Genomic DNA, 25,035 nt, shown 5'->3' with positions numbered 1-25,035 from the left:
GAATCTGTAATTAGTCTCTCTCTCTCTTTTTTTTTTTAGATATAATTTTAATAGAATTATTTTAGATTAAACTACATACACTAATGTTGCCTAAACTTTGGTAAATTTTAATAAGTCTAAACGTCTTTCTTCCATTTTGAAAAATTATTGAACAACAAGATCAAATAATCATAAAATAAAAAAAAATCCATTTTCCTCCCTACTCTTTCCTTTCTCTTTTATCATTTCAAAATGAATTAAAAGGAAAGAAAAAATACCCATCACGAGTGGTTGTTGTTGCATCAATGGGTCAACCATAATATAATGATTGGAGTTCAATCAATCAAACCCACCAATAACTTAGGGTTTGATTGGTGGCCGACCAAAAAAAAAAAATACAAAAAAGAAGGCGAGAGAGAAAAGGGGAGAGTGATGGGAAGACAAATTGTGAGTTGAAACTAACTTTAGTCAACGAGATTAAATCCAACCATCAATAACATGAATCTGGCCTTGGTTAGGTTCCAACAAACAGAGAGAGAGAGCAACAAAGAGGGTTCCTCTTCCTTCCATATATAGAATCCAAACAAAAGTTTCTCTATGAAACGAAATGTAGGAGGGATAAAAGAAAATTGTCAAATAAGAGAGATGGAGGAGACTAAGGGCATTTGAATGTTTATTAAAAATTTTCAACAATAATTATCTAATAGTATGAGATGAAATGTATTAAACTGCCGAGTTTCTACAAAAATTTCAGCCCATGTAAAGTAATAGACCATGATAGACATCTATATTATATGATTTCATAATTTTATTGGATAAATTTTATAGATTTTATGTGAGTTTGACTAAATTTTATTCATCATCCTTTATTTTAAAAAATGACACTTGGTTTTTTTGTTGGTAAATAAAAAACAAGGAAAAATAATTATTTTACCCCATATTATGTTACACTCTTTCTTCTCTCTATCCTTCCTCAATTCTTGTCGATCATTGGTTGATGACTAGTTAACATGGAAATTTATGAGAGATGAATAGAGCTTTCAATTAAAGTTGTAAATGAGTTGAAATGCTCGTGATAAATAGTTAAGATCGTATTATAAATGAGTTGAACTTGAACTCTAATTTAGAGTTTGACTCATAAATGAACTGAACTTGAGTAAGACAAAACTCAATTCGATTCGTAGTTTGTGAGCAAAGCTTGTGTAATATTTTGTTATTTATCTTTGTATTTGTGATAAAGATGTTTATGTTTATTTAAACAATGTTATTGTATTTGTTATACATTTTGTTATGTAAAAATAAGTTTTAATATGGCTTTAATTTAAAAAAAAAAAAAAAAAAATCTAACCTGCCTGAGTTCAACTTGCCAAAAGTTTTGTTTATCATGTTAAATGAACTGGGTCTAGCTTGTTTAATATGATAAAAGAATTTCTTGCAATCCGACCACAATTTGAGCAAAGTTTAACTTGATTTGGCTTGATTTGAAATTGAATACCTAGATTAATCTCGAATGAACAAATACAATTGAACACCTAAATGGAACAAGCCTAGATTTGGACTCATCTTATATAAGACAAAGCCAGTACATATACATAGGTGGGTTCATCTCTGGAAGCAGAAGATGAGTTGAGAAGCAGATGGGTTTGTATTTGAAAACGAACCAAAAAATGACAACACATTTAAAGGTGAAGTCAACCTAAATAGATTCATTTTTTGAATATAAAACTAGGATTGATCTTCGAATCATTTTATAGTATCTTTATTAAAATCAACAGTAAAGTAATGTTTTATAATATCTAAAGAATGTAGATTACATTAAACCACTTATTATTTAAAAGTTACATCAAATTATTTTTGGTGTTAAATTTATATTACACAAGTAAATTTTTAAGATCTCCAACTCATATTTGATAAAAAAAAAAAAAAAAAAAACATTTGTCACCCTTATATTTTTAAAAATAGCATGCACATCCCTTCCCTTAAATAAAATAAAAATTAATTATTTTATTCTTATATTTAAACTATCTAATTATTTTCTCTTTTCATTATACATTTTTTTGTTTCTTTCTCATCTCTTTCTTTCCCACAATTGGCACGATACGAGTGTCAATGCCCATTCTACTTCCTCTCTTTTCTTACCTTTTTCTTTTTTGATAGAGGCTAAAGTTATTGTTGGTCATTATGAATCGATAATTTTTAAAAACTCTCATAATTTTATGTGTTTTGGTCGAAAGATCACCCATTTAATTGGAAGCAAAATGAACAAATAAGAAGGATGGGAAAGTGATACCAAGTGGCAACTATCATGTCCCTCTCCCTTTCATACTATATCTTTTTTCCTCTATACATCATACAAACATATGTATATGTATATATATGAGTCGTGCTATACAATCCAAAAGAAATTGACGCATGAATTTATTAAAAAATTATCGGACGGACTTCATCACAGATAAAATCCACCCACATTGTGTGGACTGATTTCATAAATCCGTTAGGCGGAGTTCAAAATACAAACACTTTGGGCGGATTTCAAAATATGATGAAATCCGCTCGGATTTTATTTAAACATGCGCGCGGTGTTTTTGAGGCGAGGCAGCAATTTTAAGACGGGGATATTTTTGACATCTGATATCTTTAATCATTTCATACATCAATTAATTTGAGCAAAGTAGAATAAACTTATATATATATATATATATTTATGTTGAAGGAATAGAATTGTTGATAATCTTTTTTTTTTATTTTTTTTGACACTAGGTTCTTTAATCAGACATTTGGTCTAGTTTGATTTGAAATCCAAATTTGAATTCCTCACTAACGATGGCACAGTTTCAATGACGACAAGGCCTATCCAGAAAGATGATGAAGAAGAAGAATGACAATTCCTTTCTTGTTTTTTATTTACATTGAAAAATAAGAGGAGGGGTTTTTAAGTATTTAAAAACTATTAATAGTAAATTCATGACCATAAAATTCAGGAAAAATATGTGTTAATTTTAAAAATACAAAAATAATAAGTATAATTTAAACAAATTTAAAATGTGGCCAGAAATTGAAATTTACACTATTTTATATTTATATTGGTAGATTCATCAAGGCCTATTTAATCAAAAAAAAAAATAAAAATCAACCTAATATGTTGTAATTCAGTAAGGGGTGGAATGTAATTTACTCTAATCTTATATATATGACGCGTTGACAATGCAACAAAGATAAAGGAATTCAATGGAATAGTATTTCATTTCTACATTATAATTTATTTATTGAGATAGTATTTGTTAATTAAGATATAGGGTGAAAAATGTAAAATATGAGAAGTAATTCAAACTTTTTATTTTTCCAACATATTTGTTAAATTTATTGGACAATCACTGAAAAAACCCTCACGTAACTTCTTATATGATTTTTTATAGATAAATTTATTTGATGTTTTCTAAATAAATTTATCTGAAATTTTACAAATAAGTATAAATTATCCATATGTCCCTTCTATAAAAGCCTTACATGTTCATCTTCCTCATTATAGTCGAATTATTTGATCTCATTTGCTTGCTCATCGATCTTCCCTTGCTCATTGATCTTTACCTCTTAGCCCATATGACAACACCTATTTAATGATCTTCCTTACCATTGAATTGTTTGACTACCATTGGTCTTCTTCGTCTATTGATCTTTTCCCTTCGCTTCACCGTTGGTCTCCTTCACCTGTTGATAGATCTTTTTCTTTTGTTTCATCATTGCTCTCTTTCGCTTGCTCACCAATCTCTTCCTTTTGCTTCACTATCCGGCGATTATTTGTATTTTCTCTTGACTTTTTTGCTTGCCATTGATCGTCTAGAATCTCCGCATTCTTTCGATCTTCCATCTCTCTTTCCCTTTCGATCTTATTTTTTAAATTATTTTATTTAATTTCACATTTTATTATCTAATATAAAAATATGTTTTGATAATTTTTAATTGTTTAAGTGAAATTATTATAATTCTATCAATAATTATTTTTACTTTTAAATCTTTTTAAAATCTATTTCTGAACATAGAAAACACTATTTTTAATTTTTATTTTTTGACAATTTACCTTAATCATAAAATCCTATTTTAATCATAAATTGTTTATTGATCTTAATATATAGTTTTGAATGAATTTGATAACAAGAATATTTTGAGAAAAAAAATTTATCTCGATACTTATCATATATAATAAATATATATAATTCTCAATAAATTTTTTTAAAAAATAAATAATTTAATAAAAAATTTAAAATTATTTTCAGTCTTGTTTTAGTTATTTTATATTTTAATTTAAAAAATATTTTAAACTTATTTTGATAGTCAAACCGCACGTAGCAGAATTCTCAAACGGCAAACTCTCCCGGTAAAACAAGACGCAGAGAGGGAGAGTCCGAATCCAATCACTGCTTGAAAAAAGCGAGAAAGGAGATGGCCACAGCGAAACCGGCCACGGAGCATGAAACAGGCAGGGAGAAAGCCGCTCCGGCCACCGAGAGAATCACGGCGGCTATGGCGGCCAGGAGGATCGCCTTGGAAGGGCCAAATTGTGCCATAGGCGAATCGTGGGTAGACGGAGAGACGAGGCTTTTCCACTTCGAGACACAAAGACGTCTCTCTTTGTGTCTCGAACACATTAGGGCTCCAGGTATTTATAGAGGAGGTTCCAGGAATCGCAGAGTGAGAGAAGCAGCTTGAGCGACGCCGTTTGAGATGAGTGGGCTGCGTGCAACGGCACCGGAAATGTCGTATTCACTAGCTGGCACTTTCGCTGTCAGGTTGGCTGTTGACCTTTCACGTGCTTATAATTTCTTGGCGGTTTGCCTTTCTTCAAAAGATGGCAATTTGTAAAATTAAGAAAGATGAAGGCTAACTATATATATTCATTTGTTGGCAATTCTTTGTATCAAAAGTCAATCTAATTTTTAAATAAAAAATTTCACGCGATGCACCTCAACCTGAGATTCGGGATAATTACAAAAATATCATTGATGATTGCCAAAATAGAAGAAGACGCTTATATAAGATTATAATTTCTAATTAATTATTGTTAAATATTTAAAATAATTAAAATATTCTTATATTTAAATATTTTTTTCTCAATTTTCATTTATAATTCTTTCTCTTTTCAAATTCTTCATTTGTTTCTTTTAGAGTACATTTGATTAGAGGGTGAAAAATGAGATAGAATTTCACTTCTTACCCCCATCTCTTAGGAATTTCAATTTCTTGATTTTAAGGAAAATCTCCACTTTTTGAACTAAAATAAAAATTGAATTTATTGAAAAAAAAAAAAAAGCTGTTTCAGAGAATTTGGGTGGAAAATGAATTCCACCTTCATTTTTCACCGCTATCAAACGCACCTTTACCTTAAATGATTAGCGACAATAGCATAAAATTTTTTTCTTTTTTCTTCACTCTCTTTCTCCATCTTATTTTTTTTCTTAGATTACAATAGATCTCTTTTTCTTATTATTTTTCTTCTTCTTTCTCTGTCTAGGTTTGACGAAACTTAGATGAATCTAAGTTCTAACAAATCAAAATAATTTGAATTTTGTTGAATTCAAACACGCTTGTATAAAATCTATCTAGATATCTCTATTTTTCTTTGTATTTTGAATTTGATAGAACTTAGATCTGAATTATATCAAATCATTTTTCTTTTTCTTATTCTTATTCCCTTTCGTTTCACTTTCTTAATGTATGGTACTAACAAAATTTAACATTTACTATAATCAACAATGTGAACTTATCAAAGATCCTTTTATGTTTCTTCTTTTGGCTAATACCCTTTATGATTTTTCTTATACTAAATTTTGATGTAGTTTATACTCTATAAAATTTTGTTTTTGTTTAAAATTCATTATTATATAAGATATAACCATGTTTATATTGAATGTCAATCAGTGAACCCACAACTTTCATCTTTAACTTACGTAGCCAGGTTAGAATATGCTCTTTTAACACTAAGCTATCAAAAATTAATCTCTTTGGAGGGATTCTTGTTACTCGGATATAACAATGAATTATTTTGAATGAAAACGTTGTCGTCAAACTGACTAAATCTACAAAAAATAAGAAAAATAATTAAAGGGCGTGGAAAAATTTCTGCGCAAATACTCTAATATTTAAGTCAGATATTGAGTATATTAAAAAAAAACTATATTAAAACTAATATCAGAAACATCGTACCTTTTCAGAAATGAGTGCCTTATTATTTATAGAGAAATATAAAGTAACTTAAAGTGTAAGAAAATTAGAATTCTTTATAGATAACGTTTATCTTGATTAATCCTAATTTGTCTGACATTAAGATTGTTATGATAGTGTTTATTTTTTATAAATGACGTTTATTTCAATATTTTAAAATTATTTTAAAATTAGAATTTTTTTATTAATAGCTAATTATTTTTTTTAAGCATTAAAGTTATTTAGTTTCCGTGTTTGCATGAGACTCCACGCATGAAAAATATGGATGAATTATTTATTGTGTAAAACAGAGTTTGCCATTACCCCAACTTCTCTGTCTTTTTGTTAGTTTTCAATTTCATTCCTAAATTACAAAGCAATGTTACGTGGTAAAAGGAGGAAGGAAGGGAGGGAGTGCAAAAGCACAAGTGAAGTGGGCAACTTTATTGAATGGAATCAACCATCTCTGTAACCTATACAATACAATACAACACAATACACCATCAAAAGAATCTCCAAAACCCATTCGTAAACAAAAGACACATATATTCTCCAATCTCCTTCTAACCCATCACAAATCACGCCTGTTTTCTTACCCCCCACCCACCCCGGCGACAGAAGAAAATTCTCCAAACACCTCAGTACAAGAAAAGAGCGACGAGAGAGAACAGCGCAGAAGAGAAAACCAACGCCCCGGCGCCCGCCAAGGAAACTCCGGCTCCGGTATCCATCGTCGGCGAAGGCGCGAGGGAGCCTTGTGCCAACGCCACCGGCGAACAGAACATCGCCATTACTGCCAGTGCAACGAGAACGTAACTGGCGGAAGATGCACCGAAATGAGCCATTGGTTATTAGTTCTGCTTCTGGAAGAGGAAGTGGAAGTGGAGGATGGATTGGAATTGGCCGGACTGGAATTCTGTTGGGGAGGAGTGATCGGGGAAGACTGAATTTATAAGGGGCTGTTTGGTGAGAGATTAAAATCAGCACTATGCTTTACTGTCACGGCTAATAAGCGGGACCACGAATAAAGAGGAAGAGGTGAACAGGTTGGCCTGGCGTCCCAATCATCGGGGTCCGTAAACGCCTAAACCTCACGTCTCACAATTGAATTGATGCTCGAAACATTCATTATTATAATATAATATAGTTGATAGTATATGTACTACAAACAGATGATATGACAGTGTTACATATGATCAAATATAATTGTCTTGAGATATACTATACTAATTATATTATTATTAAAGTATATCTGAATAAGATAATTTAATTATTATCTCATTTAAAATAACATAATTTGAAATAATTTTCTTTATCAAAAGGCGAGCTAAGCAATTTATGGTGCTTTCAGAGTACCGTACGTACGTGTTATATTTGCGGGTGAGATCAGGGAATGAAAGCTAAGCTAGCTGTGTTAGGCGTGACGTAAGAGCAATCAGGACCGTTCCGTTCCACCTCATCACATCAAATCAGTTTCCTAATTTGACATCAATGCGGCAGGAGTGAAAGGGGCAAGACCGTCTTTGTACGCAACCAAAACGGACATGATTGAGAAGAGTTCCGAGATGGGTGCGGAGTTACATCTCGGCTTTAATAATGTTTGAATTAGGTCTCAAACCAGCTGTTAACTTCACCTTAAATCTATTTTCTTGCTTCCAATTACTGAATTAATTAAACTTTGCAGCTTTCTTTCTATTACTAGTGTTTCAACAGTGCAATGCATGGGAGATATAATTATAATAAATTTAAAAATTAAATTTTAATTAATATTAAAAAATTTATATATTAATCTTAAAAATATAATATCTTAAATCTTAATTAATATTAAAAAATTCATACATTAGTCTTGCATTAAATTAAAGGTAGTGATTGATTAATTATTAAAATAAAATTATTTATTATATTAAATATTTATTTATAAATTATAAATATAAATATAAATTAAAACTCCTAAATGTGAGAAAGTATGAATTTTTCAATGCTAATTAAAAATTTACTTGAAATTTTTAATTTTTGATATTAAAATTTAATTTTTGCAATGATAACAAAACTTCAAAAATATGAATTTTAACTTATTTTTCTTTTATTATGTATTAATTTTTTTCTATAGTCTTGTAAATGTGATATATTAAATCTTAATTAATATTGAAAAATTCATACATTAATATTTATTTTTTAATCTTTGAAGAATTAATCAAAAATAATATTATAAATATTTTGGATTAATAATATTTATAAAGTAATATTTATTTTTAATTCATTGAGAAATTATATATCTATACATGACATAATTAATAATTTAAATTATCTATTCAAAATTTCTATTAATAATATTTATTTAATTTATAGTAAAAAAATTTAAAATACTTTATAGGATGTCTCCAATTGCTTTGGAATAATAACTACTAAGTGCAAATTATTTTTATTTTATACAAATAAATAATTTTCTATAACTTAATTAATAGTTTAAGTTGTCTATTCATATTCTTAAAAAATAATATTTATTTTGATTTATTGATGGATTAATTGATGAGAAGATTAATTGAGTTTAAAATTAAGTTATACATAAATATTATAAATAGTATTGGAAATCCATGCTTAATTTTTTACTTTAATTATTAATTATTACTATCTTTAATTTAATGTAAGTCTTAGAGATAAAAAATATTTTGGCCGGAGGGAAAAAAATGCTTGAAAAACTATTTAATAACTAAATATTTATATATAGATAATAATGTATTAAAAAATCCATACTTAAAAGTTAACTAACTAAATATTTAAACGGGTGGATAAATAATATACACATTATAAATGGTATTTAATAATTTTTTCAGCAAGTAAGCCGGAAAGACCATGAAAAATCAATATAAAAGTGATTTTCTGGCTACATTTTGTGCAATTTCTTGGTGTATATCAATTCATGTAGATTAAAAATTACCTACATACATATGTATATTCATCTATTTAATTGTGTCAACAACAAACTATTTACTAACTAAATATTTAATATACACATAATAATGCATTAAAAAATCCATGATTAGTATTGAAAAACTTATGTGTTGAAAAATTTATTATTAATTTTATAGTAATTATTAATTACTACTACTTTTAGTAATACTAATTTAATTATTATTAATGCAAGTTTCGAGAAAAAAAATTGTTTGTAGATTATCATACTTTTATAATAATAATAATATAAAGATAAAGATAATTTAATTATTATTAATACAAGTTTTGGTGGGAAAAATTCTTTTGTAGCCTATCTTACTTTATTATATGTATATTAAGGAGGCGTTTATTAAAATGAGCAAAATACGAGGTATCAAAATAAGATCGGAATGCATTCTGGATCAAAATATGGAATGATCAAAATAAGGCTGAAAAGCATTTCAAGATTTCTATCAGAGTGTTTGTTAAATTTTTTGGAATTCATTGATAATTGTATTTTTTCTTTTTATGTGTTTGTTAATGCATATGATAAGTACTAAGATGAGAGTTTTTTTTATATCAAAATATCCCTATTATTAAATTTATGATTTAAATATTATTTTATGATTAATATGAATTGTCAAAAAAATAAAAAAATAAAATTAAAAAAAATATTTTATTTTCTAAATTCATGTTCAAAATTAAATTTAAAAGGAGTTGAAAAGTAGACATAATTATTATTAGAATTACAATAATTCCACCTAGATAATTAAAAATGGCCAAAAATATTTTCATAATAGATAATAAAATATAAAATTAAATAAAATAATTTAAAAATTGGTGAAATGAATTATATTAGTTAATAAAATATATATATAGAGGGAGAAATTTAAATTTTAAAAATTATCAAAACATATAACAATTTAAAAATGTATTAAATAATATTAATTATAAGACTTAAATAAATAAGTTTTTTTAATAAATTTAAATCTTTAAAATGCATTAAATGGCATTAACTATCCTACAAGGGGTATATAAGTAATTGAGTCTTATCTTGAAAGAGTTAGATAAATTTATCTGATGAAGGAGATCTGATAAATTTATCTTGAAAATAGGAGATAAAAGGTCACGTGAGGTTTTTTCGAAAATAGTCAAATAAATTTAACAAATACATTGGAAATACCAAACATTCGAAATGCTTCTTATATCTAATATTTTCTCTCTCTTATCTTGATTAACAAACACCCCCTAACTAAATATTTAATATACACAAAATAATTCATTAAAAAACTCATAATTAGTATTGAAAAACTCATGTATTGAAAGATTAATTATTAATTTTACAATAATTAATACTTTTAGTAATTAATGCAAGTTTTGAGGGGGAAAAACTCTTTATCAAACTATCCTACTTTTATATATATAAAGATAAAGATATTTATAAGATTCACTTATTAATTTAATTAATTAATTATACTCAACTGATTGTTAGCTTCATTTGAAGTAGAACAAAAAAAAAAAAAAACCTTGATGACACATTCTAGTTGGAATAAAATTCCTTGTTAGCCACCTTTTCCTAGTTAAAATGGATGTTTCGTAAATTAGGTCCTACAAAAGCAATAGAATTTACGTGCCTTCTGCTTCTTGTTGTATCTTGAGCTTTAAGATTAGACATTTCAAAGTCAAATTTGGGAAATTTATTTCACATTAATAATATTCTGTACTTATGTACTCTAATCTATGAAAACGACTCAAGAGACATCGTTTTGGTATTTTCGAGATGTTTTTCATTTTGAAAACCTTGAAAACTTTCAAAAATATTTTCTGAGTCGTTTCTATAATTTCAAAAATATTTGAGAAGATGTTTCGTAAGAAAGCTAAGATATTTTAGGAGATGATTTTCAGATGACGTACGACGATTAGAAACATAATTTTTTATGTCTCTAACTAACAAATATATAATCCACATTTCTTCTTTCCTCGAGGCTTAGTCCTAAATCTAATTTCTCTAAAGTTTAAATCAAAGCTCGATTGAATCATCTCATGTCTAACTGTGATTGATTATCCTTTCATCGTCATTCCCCTTGTTGACCAGTTGCTCGGTGTGATTGCTCGCGAGGTCACCGTTTCCAACTTCAATTGCTTGGTTCCCTCTTGCCGTCGATTGCTTGGTGCTCAAGCCGTTATTGATTTAGTTGCTCAATGCGATTGCTCCCAAGGTCATCGTTTCCAACTTCAATTGTTCAGTTCCTTTTTGAGGTCGATTGCTCAGTGCTTGGTACTTCGTGTGGTTGTCAATTCACTTTTTCACAGCTTTAGTTGTATTATGTTTGATTTTTTTAATTTATTATTTATTTTTTATTACTAAGTCATGGATGAAACTTATGTTTATTGCTCATGTTTGTTTAAATGCATTGTGAACTTTATATTTATATTTGTTTGAATGCATTATAAAATGTATATTTATGTTTGTTTAAATACAATGAATTATAAAATTTATATTTATATTTGCTTGAATGCGTTATGGAAGGAATTTATATTTACTTTTAGATTGAATAATTATTTTTTATATTAAAAATTATATTTACAAAAAAATTCTTGTATTTTTTTATTTATACTTTTACCTTGCATTTTCGTTTCAGTGAATAAAATATTTAAGTTTTATTTAAATTAAAAATTATTCTTTATCTTCTAATTCTAACTCCTTGCGAGATAAAGTTCTTATTTATAAATTTTATTGTTTTCCAATCCCAAATTTAATCTCACTAACTGTTTCCGTCTATTCCTCCAAAAATTAAATTGCAATTTGACTTGTTCAAGTGCTGCACTTCTTCTTATTAAGTTTGAATTTTCCTTACAATTAAAGTTTTAAAAGATTTAATAAAAAGGCGGCGACAATCTTCAAAAAAGGGAATTAATTAGTGAGTTATGGGTGTTGTCTTCTTCAATTAATCCAATACCTGCGACTTCTTGCTCTCGTTAATTCGACATTGTTGTTGCTGCGCCTGTGAGAAATTATTTGAGATTTCTTTTGAGTTCTCCTTCCAGCAATTTTCTTCTTCAAGACAAGACAAGGTTGTTCATGTGTGGCTTCTTATCTTATCTTGAGTGCACAATTAAGGAGACGAGACCGTGACATAGCCAACAGTAGGGATGCCAAAAGTCCACACCCAATGGGGACATACAATCCGTGAACTGAATGGATATTGAAACCAAGTAGCAGCAGGAACCGGGAGTTTCAAGATATTTAGGGAAAGGGCGCTCGTCTCGTCATTGAAAACAATTTTGTAAATATGCCTCTTTCGTTAACAAATCACAGAGAAGATTCCACTACAATGCAAATTACATATATATGTTTCGCATGTTGCTTGGAATCCAATTAAGGAAGAGATTCACTTTGATTTGGGTTCAAAAAAAAAAATTATTTTTTGATAGGTATAATATACATTCTATACAATTAATTAAAGAATAATATATATAAAAATTATAAAGCATTCAAATTACAAACAGTCTGCATGTTTGAAGACAAACAAATTCCCAATACCTCGTTGATTTGAGGTTTAATTTTGTCAATTCGAATTGGGTTCTGAAGCTTTTACGTACCTCCGCCACAGGAGGCTGGTTCTGGGTCCAAAGCGGAGGCCAATTGGCGATGCCTGACTGGGATTCCATTGAATTTGTTCGACGGAAAACTCAAATAGGGGAAAAAGAAAAAAGGGGAGAAGTCTGTCAGACCACCGCGAGACCATCCCAGCCAGGCGAAGCTGGCCGAGAACGATCCTCTACAGCTCCGACGGCTATGACGCCGCTAGAACCGTTAATCACGCTCTGGTCTCGCGGTCATGGATCATCCACCAGACTTTGGTTCCTGTCTCCTTAGAACTCAAGGACACAGAGGTACGAGCCTATAGAACAGATCCTGTTCAAGTAAGGTCGTGCCCGTATCTCCTCTGCTCCAGTAATATATTCTACACTTTCTATGACTATTATTCCGATGTGGGACTAATACTTGTTAATAGAGCTAGAGACAATATTGTACACCGCGCGCCTAGACCCAAAAAAATATTATATTTTACCTAGCATGCATCTAGACCGAGTAATAAGTTTCAAATTTGTGAGATTCGGTCTAAGGTACAAATGTATCTGAAGCGAATCAGTCCTTATTAAATTTGTATCTTATCAGATTTAGATTGAATCTAGTTCAAAAACAGTGAGCATTCATAAGGTCAAATTTGGCATCCAGATTGTTGAGCATTCATAAGGTCAAATTTGAAGTACCAACACAAAAGGTGTTTTTGGAATTACAGATGAAAGGCCAAGGTGGCAACCACACTTTAGCTGCTCCAAATTACTATCGTTTTCGAGCTCATGTGCTTGGATGGCCAAAATGGCAACCTCTCTTATCGTTTTAGTTTGTGACAAGTTTGATTCTCCTGTTACATTTTGTCGTGTTATTTGATGTTATGGATATCGTTGATATGATCATCAGGCTTATCTCAACTATTGATTTGTCTCATACCCTACCTATTTATATCTTTCTGGTTCTCAAAATTTAAAAATCAATCGGGTTGTTTTTGTTTAAGGGTTTCCTCTCATTTTCTTTGTACGCATTCTTCTTCTTCATTTTCTCTAGTTCTTTATATATGTTTTTTGATCTGTTTGTAATCTTTGGGCATTTTTGTTAGAGGACTAATGAGTGTATAATGATAGTGTAAACACTTTTTCAATTAATGCAGTGAGCTCTTTTCGCCGAAACTTAACATGGATGTGACCCTATATTTTAGGGTGAATTACTATAAAATCTTACTATGCTTTTTTTGTTTTGTTTACTATTTTTGTGTATGCGTGTATGTGTGTATGTGTGCTTCCAACCTTCAAATATTTATTTCAGATTCATTTGGTTCTAAGTGTTAGAGATAACCGAGCCTATTGCACGTCCCAACACAGATATAATACATATTATTCATACTACATGTTTTGCAAGTAGTTTATTTGTCATTTTTTTTTTATATATAGGAGATATATCCACATCAACTTAATATGAATAACAGCTACAACTGCGTAAGCAAACCAAAAGTTGGAGAACAAACTTCTATCCTTATAATCGGCAAAATATAATTCACCACCAACAAGTTCATTTTCCTACAATCCATGGAATCAAAAAAAAAATTCATCACAACCAAATTTGTCTCACATGCCAAAGACTGGGCCAGCTGGGGATATGAAGCATTAAATTTAGCCAAGAGTGGATTAAATATTCAGCCATATGCTATATATATATATATTATTTTTATTTATTTATTTATTTATTTATTTATTTTTTTTTTGGGGGGGGGGGGGGGGGGGGGGGGGGCGTTGTCTTTGGTTTTTACTATATTGGCTAGTATTTAAAACTAGAAATTTTGTACAAATTATCCAGATGATCCAGCAATAATTGACTTGACATGCCATGCCATAGAAGCCAGAGAGATTTATTCAGCCCAGAGTGATTGCGGATGTTTAATCAAAATGTTCTTATGTTAATGCTTATTCTTTGCATCTTCTAATTCCAATCAAATCACCTCTCAAAGGGAACGCAATCTATAAATTAAACCAATTTTGAGAATAAATAGGAAAAGAAAGAGTACTCCACCTCAAATTGCTAAAAGCCTCAGCTTCCTTCAACATATTTTTGGGCAGTGATGAGACCCTTGGTCAGCCAAATTGCTGTTTCCCTGGATGAGACAGCTTCTTCCCCAAACGGTTTAAGAATGCCAGCAAGCTCTTCAAGCTTGTCCTGCTTAAGCAACCGTGCACAAAGCTCGAGCAGAGACTCCAGGGCATCAGCTCGTTGCTGGCTCGGATTGCCCCACTCCCTCTTGCTATCACTGTTCCCACCCACTGCAGCTAGTGTACTCAGCAATGAAATGTTACTTGATGCCTGATTTAACACTTGCAAGGCATATTTCTCAATCTGCATGGAGTTACCAGCATTTGCGGTCTTTATCACTGCGTCTTTTTTGGAAGGAACTGTATCATCACTTCCAGATGATGCATATTCTACAGTTATGCCTTCTGTGTATGATTCAGGTTTGTTCAGTTTGAGCAAACAACTTTTATCAGTTTCTTCATGTTCTTGTCTTGCTTTATCTGTAGCTGGAGATGAATTTTTATGATCAGCGGAGCCCCCTTTAGCACCCACTCTCTGCATTATAGTGTCCCCATTAACTTGTTGAGTACTAAAGATCTGATGGTCCTTTACATTCTCTCCCAGAGTGGCATTTCCACACTCTTCAAGTTCGACCTGATAATTCAATGTGCTGCTGGTACTGGTACTTTGGGTACTGGTGCTTTCTGTTAGTGTGAGCAAGTTAAAGGACACTTGCTTAGCTTCATTGCTAGCTGTTAAGTCACGAGTGGAGCCCCTGGCTTTTACATCCTCGCTACCATTCAATCCATCTTCAGGGTAGCGGGTAGGATCAACTCTCTTGGTTTCAAGGTTATATTCTGCCTTGGCAGTGATGTCTGGCTGGTCATTGTTTGATGAACTCAACTGCTGCTTATCTGAATTTTCCTTCCGTGATGACATTTTTACTGCTTCTCCATTGTCTTTGCCACCACTTGATCTGCTAGATGATAATTTTCTTGTTTTGTCTTTAGTGTTTTTTGCAGGCTTCACTGGAAGAAAGATGGAGGAAGGGTTGCGGCAGCGCAGGAGGTATGGCTGCAAATGTGGATGTCCTAAGAGGTCTGCAGCCTGACATTCAAGGACATGCAACAATCAGAGGATGAAAATGTCTGCGGCTTGGACATATAAAATCTACTGCATCAACTTACAGTTGGTCTGTGTTCAGGACTCTTCCTTAGCATGCTTTTAATAATCTGTTTCCTATATTATTGAATCCACCCAATGTAAGTTCAGAGACATATACTGATGTTAGGAAAAAGTTTTGGTAATCAATGACAGGATCTGAAGAGTGCACTTACAGTGTGGATGAGTATAGAATTGGGAGCGGAGAAATGGAGGATCTGTTTATCTTGTTTATAAGTCCAGCCATGTCCTGGTAATCAATACATAATTGAGCATATGGCATATGCAGATCTTCATTTTTGCATACAGTAATTAATCAATACATAATTGAACTGAAGCTTGATCTTACAGGAGCCCTGAAAGCCGGTTGATGTGCAGCAATCTCAAACATACAGCAACCTGGAATTATGAAGATGATGTTATTCTAGGCAAGACCTGCCACAATAAATTGTTGGGAAGCAAGCCCTTATAGGTTTGGGGATTTCTCACCAAGTGACCATATGTCAGATTTGTAGCCATAAGGAATATCTGCTAGGAGCTCCGGACACATGTAGTTGGGGGTTCCAACAACCTACCATATACATGTAATGAAGTCGTCAAATAAGTTAGATGGAAAAACCTGAACTAGGAATGTAATTTCAAGTTTTCAACATAACAATACTAAATACTTCATAGAGTTGAGCAATAGAAATTAGAAGTGGGGAAAGAAACAAAAATAAAGCAAAAGAAGAACAACGTGACCACAGGAGCGACAATAAAACCTGGAGATGATAGTGCTCAACTGGGAAGTCTCATAAGCTTAACAAGGCGTCTATACTACTTTTTGGAGATAGTAACTAACAAATACTAGCAAAAGTACATATAGTTAATGAGCAACCACATATATATTGACTACTTGAAAATATGTATACTGACTATTTTAAGTGAAGTGACATTTTACCGATGAAGCAAGGTCCTCTGTGCCGAGCAATTTTGCCAGTCCAAAGTCGCCTAAACAGCCAGAATAATAACAGAATTGCTTAGAAGGAAGTGGAAGCCAAACTGGTAAGTGGAAAAAAAAAACTGCTATTTTTGACTTCTTACCGAGGCGGATGTCATTTTCCTTTGTGAGGAATATGTTGGAACACTGTAATTAGATGAGTTTGAATTATAATTTGGCATGATAAAAAAAAACAGTTTCAATTTTGCAGCAAGGATGATGAACATTGATAATACCTTCAGGTCCCTGTGAAGGACACGGTTGGAGTGCAGATAGTCCAAGGCTAGTAACAGCTGTGTCACCCATTTGCATAGTTTCTAGGACAAAGCAGATAAAGCAAGTACAAATTACCAGGCCAGTGATACTACAAATATGACTCTAATAACATGCTCTTGTTTGTTATACCTCCTCTGAGAAAACTGCTCCCCTTGCCTTCCGTATAATCTCTGCCCTGATTTTCCAAGAAAGGTAAAAATTTTCCTTCATTCAGTAGCTTCCAAGGGGTGTTAGAGGCAAATATGCATATGTTAAAATTGACAACTCAATGACAGCGTTTGTACATTTTTTTATTGTTTGATTGATACAAACCAACAAGCAAAACAAACGAGGAAGTACCAAAGTTTCTTCCAGAACACATAAATGCATTCTAATATAAAACCTATGAAATTTGAAGAAAAATTGCCTCTCTCTCGTACTACATTGCAAAATCAATTCACTTACATGTCACCTCCCTCACAGTAGGCAGTCACAATGCACACGCAGCACGCCTATAAAATGTAAGACATTATTAAAGGCATGGGATCAGTTGAATGCAGTAATCTTCAGTACAATCTTTATTGTGGGTAATTGCTGCTAAATCTCATACATCTATACATGGAGAACTATCAATTTTACCTTCTCAACCCAAGCATCTTTGTACTCCACGATGTACGGGTGATTTAGATTGGCCATCAAGTTCATCTACAATAGATAACAAATTTGAGAAAGTATTCAGATCATGTCTTATGTCAGGTGTCTAAACCCATTGGATTCATACAAGGGAGGTGGTCCACTATTGAGGTTTCCTTCTTAGTTGATTAAAACATCTAGAGATTTTGAGTCTTCAGAACTGCTATATTTATTTATTTGTTGTAGTATTATAGTGAAAAGGAGAAGGGTAGTTATGTCGTTGATTTTATGAAAAGAAGAAATTCATGTAATTAACCCTTCCTAGAGCAAGACTTGAACACGTGCATAAATATACAGGCGAAATAAATATGCCAAGGTGGAATTACACACATTCACAAAGGATATTCGTGGATCTGATACAAGGCTATTAAGTTGCCTGCAGTGAAATTAATTTTAGAAATGTGGATACAATTTCTTTGCCAAAAACAGAAAAGCAAGGGAGGTAGAAAATATGAAAATATTGCCTTTAATGAAATTCAGCAATACTTTGATTAGTAGTGGAAGTATACAGAGATTACCTCCTGATGTGCTGTGCGCTTGAACTTCTCTGTTTGCTTAGCCAAACGAATCTTCTTTAGAACATACCTGTTGTCACCAAAAGAACAAAGAACAGAGAAAGAGACTAACTCAGTCTTCTTCTTTTCGTTTTCTTTTTCCCTTGAATTTAATTGTAATGCAAGTTTTCAACAGAGGGCGAGAACTAAGCGCCATTCTTCTCAAATTTGAATTCTTCTATACAGAAGTTCAAAGACTTCACGGCATAATGCTCGCACGCAGAGATAAGAACCATAAAATGGCACACTTACCTTTTGTTTTCAGCCTTGTGGAGAACCAGAAAAGCAGCTCCGAAAGCTCCTCTGCCAATATGCTCTATTACTTCGTAGTCTTCTATCTTCGACCTCGTATCTCCATTCTCCACCTCCATTGAAGATCACGCATGCACTTTTCTGCCCAGCAGCATTTAATGACTTAATGAAGGTTTGATTCTTTCTATTATTGAAGCTGAAATCGCTTTTAAAGGCTACATCAGTTGGAGTAAAGCTACAGTCAAGAATCATATGAGAGAGAGAGAGAGAGAGAGAGAGAGAGAGAGAGAGAGGTGGATAGGCACAGTCAAGTAAAATTACTGGATGGAAAAGTTGATTACTCCTGTGGATAAGTGGAAAACCACAATTAAAGCAACGCAGCGCAAATACAGTAATGGAAAAGGTGCGTTTGATTACCTACCAACCAATCAGAAAAAAATGTGAGACAAAGAGGAAAGGGAAAGACAAACTCAAGTAAAGGAACGTTGCGCTTGTATTATAATAATGGAGTCCAACATTTATAGAGAGATGAAGAACGACAGACATGGAAGGGCAGAGAGACGGAAAGGCCTTTTGCTTGCATTTTCAGATTCAAGGTGCTTCATCGGTTCGCCCATTCACACCATTGTAATTAATTTTCCTAGCATTTAGTAGGTGCGCTGTCAGCATCCTCACCTGAAAGTTTTTAATTAGCGGAAAATGTACAGTTGCTGCCACCTCGAAGTCGATGCCATTTGTAGCTTCGATTTCGAGATCCATCCGTATCCACACAGGCGAGGAAATCCTTTTGATATTGTTTATGTGCTTAATAATCATCGCTTTCAGCTGTGGATGCCAATCTAATCAGCATTTCTCATCAAATTCACAAAATTCCTTCTAATCATATATATGTGCGCCAACTACCAATACCAAGTCAAACGCGATCCATCCACATGCGTTTCCATAATTGTATTCCTGTAATGGTGCCTGAATCTGTGGCAAAGTTGATTTTAACCAAGGGTTTAATCATTATTATGTATCCGATGATGCTTATTGCTTCTTCTTCTTCTTCTTCTTCTTCTTAACATCGAACCCTGATATATACCATTAAAAGCAAAACTGATATCAGAAACCGCAGTTCTTTTGGACGGCTTTCTTGCAGCTGCTTCAAATTCTTCGTCAGTGGACAGATGTCAGTTTGCTCATAAATTGTTGTTGGTTTGTATAGTTAGAAGTTTGTTGTGTCAGGTATGACTACTAACTACATTAGCTATTGTAACAGTAGAGTACAACCCTTATCTCAATGACGTAAAAGACCTTCAATAGTTTACCCTTGCCAATCATCTTCAAGTGGTGCACATCCTGATTAATGCAGGTATAAATAAAGAAATTGAGATACAAATAAGTCTTCCTAGTTAAGGCACTCATTTGAACTGAGATACATAAAAGACATTCTCAAGCACTATATGAGGATTAAGCTTTCCTGCCCCAATGAAAAACACAGGAACCTGACTATGATCAGGTAGTGTAACAAAGGCATTCTGAATAGGTCTAATTTGGTCAAATGAGGACTCATTGAAACATATATGACTCGTGGCACCTCAATCAACAATCTAATACCTATGATAACTAAGTACTGGACTAATGGAAACAGAGAAGCAAGTACCTGATGCCTGCTCAGGAGAAGCATCAGTCTCTGTGCTTGTCTTAACAGTAGAGAGATGCGAATTCAATATACTCATCAAATGTTGATATTGAGCAAGATTCAATGTCTACACAAAACTTCCAATATTTTCATGATTCTTGGACTGATTAGGAGCAAATTCTGACTCACAATGGCAAAATTCATTTGATTAGATGAGTTATTCCTCTGTTTAGATTTGTATCCCAGAGAATAATCTTGAAATTTATAGCACTTATCAATAGTACGTCCATTATATCTGCACTGTGTGCAAATAAGTCATTCTTTCTTCTGAATTTTACCATTACTAGACTTGCATCATGCTTAACAGAGAACACTAGAGAATCATTTCCATCAGCAGAGCAATTAACATTTCTCCAATTCTCTTCTTAGGGGGCGTTTGTTAAAATGAGCAACATAAGAGGCATCAAGATAAGGTTGGAATACATTCTAAATCAAGATATGAAATGATCAAGATAAGATTGGAAAGTATTCCAAGATTTTTATCAAGATGTTTGTTAAATTTTATAAAATGCACTAGAGGACACAAATATCTTTTTTTCTTATCTATAAAGACCAAAATATGCTTATCTTGAGAAGGGGAGATAAGCATATCTTGAAAGATTAAGATAAGGGGTCATTAATGATGTTTCCAAGAATTTTCAGATAAACTTAACAAACATGTTGGAAAGGATAAAAGTCTGGGATGCATCCCATGTCTTGGCTTTTTCACCCCATATCTTGATTAACAAACGCCCATTTAAGAAATACGAGCAAAAACTTTATTAATGGGAGGAATTTGGATACATAAAAAGCAACTAACCTCTAACTTACGCGAATGAGTCATGTAATCCAATCAGGAAAGACATGGCATATTCCGTTTGATAGTGATTTGCAAGAACTTCAGTACATCCATAAGAACACTTTCCACAAGAACATGGATGCCTATAATTGCTAAGTTCCTCCCAAATAGTTTTAAGTTTAGTGAAATAGGCATTTACATTTATCACCTGCCGGCCAGCAAATGGATCCATTGATGAGGCCTAACTTGTTCTTTATCGACAACACAATCATCATAGCGCCACTTCACAAGGTATAATTATCTCATGTCAGTGGCTGAGAAATTAGGAGAAGGCCGAGACTATCGGAATGATGAAGGAAATACGGACTGAAACCATCATCAATGTCGGAATTGCTCATCAACGAAGAGGATGAATCTGCATGTGATGGAACTACAGTCGCCATGGAAACAATATGGACAAACAATAAGTCTGAAAGATCGCAAAGAATACAGACTGATGAACAAGGAAAACGGAAGTCGCCGTGATCGACGGAGAAGAACGACAAAGAGGAAGCAGACTATCTCTCTGATACCATATTAGAAGAGAATGCTCAAATCTTATTCATTCTCCAAATGAGCTGCAAGCAGCTTTAAATAATACACCAATACAGAGAAACTAACTAACCGTACATAACAAACTTCTAAGGGGGCGTTTGTTAAAATGACCAAGATAAAGTGATATCAAGATAAGATTGGAATGCTTTCCGAACCAAGATATGGAATGGTCAAGATAAGGCCGGGAAGCATTCCAAAATTTCTATCAGACTGTTTGTTAAATTTTTTAAAATTTACTGGTAACTGTATTTTTTCTTTCTATGTGTTTGTTAATACATATGATAAGCACCAAGATAAGGATTTTTTACCAAAATATCCCTATTACCAAATTCATTCAAAATTATTTGTTAACATCAACAAGTAGTTATTTCAAAAATAAATATCATGCTCTCTTATAATAATATGACAAAATCAGCCATAGACAAATAAAATAGAAATATAAATAAAATTTTATATTAAAAATTTAATGTTTAACAATAAATCAAAATAGTCATTATATGCCTCTACCAAACAATTATTATTACCAAACAATTAGTTAATCATATCAAAACCGAATAGCCATTACATGTCTGTACCAAATAGTTAATATCCCAACCTATTGCAAATAACTAAGGACATAGCTAATTACATCAAAATCAAAATAGCTATTACGTGTCTTTACCAAACAGTTAATATCCCAATACTATTGTAAATAACTAAGGACATAGTTAATCATATCAATCCTCCAGCAGGAGCAATAATGCAGAAATGATCAAGTAATTCTGGCTTTCTTCCAATTTCACTGGCAACCATGAACCTCTCATTTATGTTTGCAAATGGGACAGCATCCAGAAATTTGGCTAATTCTTCCCTTTGTAATGATCTCTTTCCTAATTTGTCACCAATTGAGCACAAACTTTTCTCCATTGTCTCTGACAGCTTGTTAATAGAATCACTAACAATTGAAAGCTCATTTGAAGAGTTATCTGCTCTCATCCTCCTCTTCTTCTTACTCCCACTCTTGCTAGAATTAGGGATAGTCTCAGTTGATGCAGCTTCCTCTCCTTGCTCCTCCAAATTGTTAACCTCGTCCTCCCTTGGTTGTTGTTCTTGATGATTGTTCAAGTCTTGGAGTATTTCAGCAGGTGACTGGGCATACTCCCCGGTGGCTCTATCTTTTCCCCAAATTTCCACCCAATCATCATAGTATGGCATGGATTTATCTCTCACATACTTTACATATTTGTCTTTCTGCAAATTTAAAATTAAATATTTGTCATCAATATGAAATTTTTTTCTAAATCAAATAAATAATAATAAAATTAGTAAAATAAAATTCAATAAATTAATCATTACCTTTTCAAACTCGGCCCATACCTCCTCACTGTCACACTCAATCATCTTTAGTCTATCATTCCAACCAAATCCAGTGTTATTCATCAAAGTTTGAAGACAATTGTAAAACCTCTTCCAAGTATCCATCTTTGAAGTGATATGCGGTACAGCTTTCAAATCTGTATTGGGGAAAATGGCCTTTAGCCTAACTTGTAGTTCAGCCAAGTAACCACCTTTCCACTGGTTATCTTGCTTGAACTTAGGATCCTGACTTAACTCCTTTAACAAATTTAACAGAGCCCGTTCTTCATTTATCCTCCACGACCTCCTAGACCTACTGCCTTCTCCACCATCATCAGTATGAGAAGAACCTCTAGATTTTCTTACATTTTTTCCTTTAGAATTCGTTGAGTTATCTATGCTTTCCATCTCTGTTTAAAACAATGATTAAAGAAACGCTTATAAATTTTATAGTTAAAAAATGCAGAAAGATATAAACAAATAAATTATATCACAAATAAGTCAAAATTTCAAATTTGACAAACATAAAATTATAAGAAGAACAATGAGTTTTTTTTAGTACATGCATAATTTAATTCTACAATTCGCAAATAAAAAAACTTACACAAAAAATTCAATTCTATAATTCATTACAAAACACTCCATATTTGCATGGTACACATAAAAAAAAAATTGTTCAATTCTGCATGTCACACAATACATAATTCATTAAACAACGAAAAAATTACTCAATTCTGCCTAATTGTGTACTCATTCCACATTTCCTGGGCTTTATGCAACCGCCATGCTGTCCACTCTGTGGTTGGTTCAACAACATTTACACTATCATCAATGTCAGTACTCAACTCATTATAGATATCTTCTGCATATTCATCAACTAATGTTCCCATCTCCTTATAAATGAAATTTTGTAAAATACAGCAAACAATAATAATTTTGTTCACTGTTTCGGTAGAGTAGTAAGATCCATAGCCTAATATTTTCCAACGATTCTTTAAACTACCAAAAGCTCTCTCAACTACACTGCGTGCTTGGGAATGTCTCCAATTGAAGTACTCCTCATGATTTGAAGGAGGAGGATGTCCACTTCCGAAGGTTCCTAAGTGATATCGGTGGCCCTTAAATGGTGACAAAAAACCAGGTCTGTTTGTATAGCCAGAATCAACTAAATAATATTTTCCTGTAAATGTTAAAAAAATTAATTAATTAGTTAAATATCTAATAACTTACAAAATTTGAAGATAAGTTTTTACGTAATTTACCAGTTGGAACTTTGAAGCCATTTGGTTTTGTTATTGCATCTCTCAAAACCCTACTGTCAGCTGCTGAACCTTCCTATCCTGGGTAAACGTACACAAATCTGCCAAATCTATCAACTACTCCAAGCACATTGGTGGAAATTTTGCCTTTTCTATTTCTGTAACGAGTCTTTTTATCTTCAGACACTATTACTTTAATATGTGTGCCATCTAGTGCACCTAAACAACCCTATACGAAATGAAAATGTTTTAACGTTAATATATAATTAATGTGTAATTTCGAAGCTAATTCAAAATTACTATAAATGATTACCTCAAAAAACTTCCAAGGCATTTCCAAGCAGTTTGTTGATACTGGTTCAGGATCCACAATCATCATTGGGTAGAGTTTTAAGATAGCAGACAAAACTTTATGAAAAACCTTACTAATGGTTTGCCCTGATCTAGTCCAATCAGTGCTTTGGCATCTATTTTTCATACAATGCGCACAAATATTGAGAAAAACAGCCACCATCTCTTCTATTGTGACGAACCTAGTTTTTTTTAATCCAACATGCCTCAACAAATTACATAATAAACCAAAAGCTCTCATATCCATTCTTATAGTGCATATTGCTGATGTGTCATTGTGGAGCAACTTGTTAAGTTGTTCCATCTGTGACTTCATTCTAATGTAAATTAGATCCCTACTAGGATTTCCTACTTTACAGGAGGTAGGTTCATCCAAGCTAAATTCTGATACTTTCGCAACAGC

The 25,035-nt window shown here is 32.2% G+C and overlaps 2 protein-coding genes and 1 non-coding gene across 5 annotated transcripts; all 3 read right to left on the bottom strand.

Moving 5' to 3' along the window:
* Nucleotides 1-12,831: 12,831 nt before the first annotated feature.
* LOC127791285 (small nucleolar RNA U3) lies at nt 12,832-13,045 on the bottom strand. The gene has a single exon (XR_008020922.1). It is a non-coding gene; the product is annotated as a small nucleolar RNA U3 (small nucleolar RNA).
* A 1,427-nt stretch (nt 13,046-14,472) lies between these two features.
* LOC127789534 (serine/threonine-protein kinase Nek6-like) lies at nt 14,473-19,199 on the bottom strand. Of its 3 annotated transcripts, XM_052318424.1 has the most exons (15): nt 19,176-19,199; nt 18,953-19,048; nt 18,632-18,772; nt 18,344-18,410; nt 17,772-17,837; nt 17,598-17,644; nt 17,283-17,328; nt 17,114-17,194; nt 16,982-17,024; nt 16,839-16,888; nt 16,388-16,469; nt 16,248-16,297; nt 16,075-16,148; nt 15,925-15,976; nt 14,473-15,844 (listed from the first exon to the last, which is right to left on the bottom strand). In XM_052318424.1, exons 3-15 carry the CDS (start codon nt 18,748-18,750, stop codon nt 14,759-14,761), a joined length of 1,863 nt encoding a protein of 620 aa, XP_052174384.1. In that variant the 5' UTR covers nt 18,751-18,772; nt 18,953-19,048; nt 19,176-19,199; the 3' UTR covers nt 14,473-14,758. The 3 variants fall into 3 exon arrangements, with proteins under 3 accessions (XP_052174384.1, XP_052174383.1, XP_052174386.1); XM_052318423.1 differs by lacking the exons at nt 18,953-19,048; nt 19,176-19,199 and adding an exon at nt 19,053-19,162; XM_052318426.1 differs by lacking the exons at nt 18,953-19,048; nt 19,176-19,199 and adding an exon at nt 19,049-19,112.
* Nucleotides 19,200-22,209: 3,010 nt separating this feature from the next.
* On the bottom strand, nt 22,210-23,430 carry LOC127790902 (uncharacterized). The gene is made up of 2 exons (XM_052320632.1): nt 23,023-23,430; nt 22,210-22,917 (listed from the first exon to the last, which is right to left on the bottom strand). Exons 1-2 carry the CDS (start codon nt 23,428-23,430, stop codon nt 22,399-22,401), a joined length of 927 nt encoding a protein of 308 aa, XP_052176592.1. The 3' UTR covers nt 22,210-22,398.
* Between the last annotated feature and the right edge of the window lie 1,605 nt (nt 23,431-25,035).

The sequence above is a fragment of the Diospyros lotus genome, chromosome 14 (genome assembly GCF_014633365.1).
Source record: "Diospyros lotus cultivar Yz01 chromosome 14, ASM1463336v1, whole genome shotgun sequence".
In the NCBI taxonomy this organism is placed as follows: Eukaryota; Viridiplantae; Streptophyta; class Magnoliopsida; order Ericales; family Ebenaceae; genus Diospyros; species Diospyros lotus.
The sequence above is the reverse complement of the archived record's forward strand: the minus strand, read 5'-3'. Positions and strand labels throughout refer to the sequence as shown.

Bases quoted from the DNA above. Each gene is read 5' to 3' on its own strand.
- LOC127789534 (XM_052318424.1), bottom strand. From the start codon at position 18,750: ATGGAGGTGGAGAATGGAGATACGAGGTCGAAGATAGAAGACTACGAA. The intron at 18,411-18,631 runs GTAAGTGTGCCA...TGGTGACAACAG, and splicing joins CACAAGGCTGAAAACAAAAG to GTATGTTCTAAAGAAGATTC. The intron at 16,889-16,981 runs GTAAGAAGTCAA...CTGGCTGTTTAG, and splicing joins GGAAAATGACATCCGCCTCG to GCGACTTTGGACTGGCAAAA.
- LOC127790902 (XM_052320632.1), bottom strand. From the start codon at position 23,430: ATGGAAAGCATAGATAACTCAACGAATTCTAAAGGAAAAAATGTAAGA. The intron at 22,918-23,022 runs GTAATGATTAAT...TTAAATTTGCAG, and splicing joins TATGGGCCGAGTTTGAAAAG to AAAGACAAATATGTAAAGTA.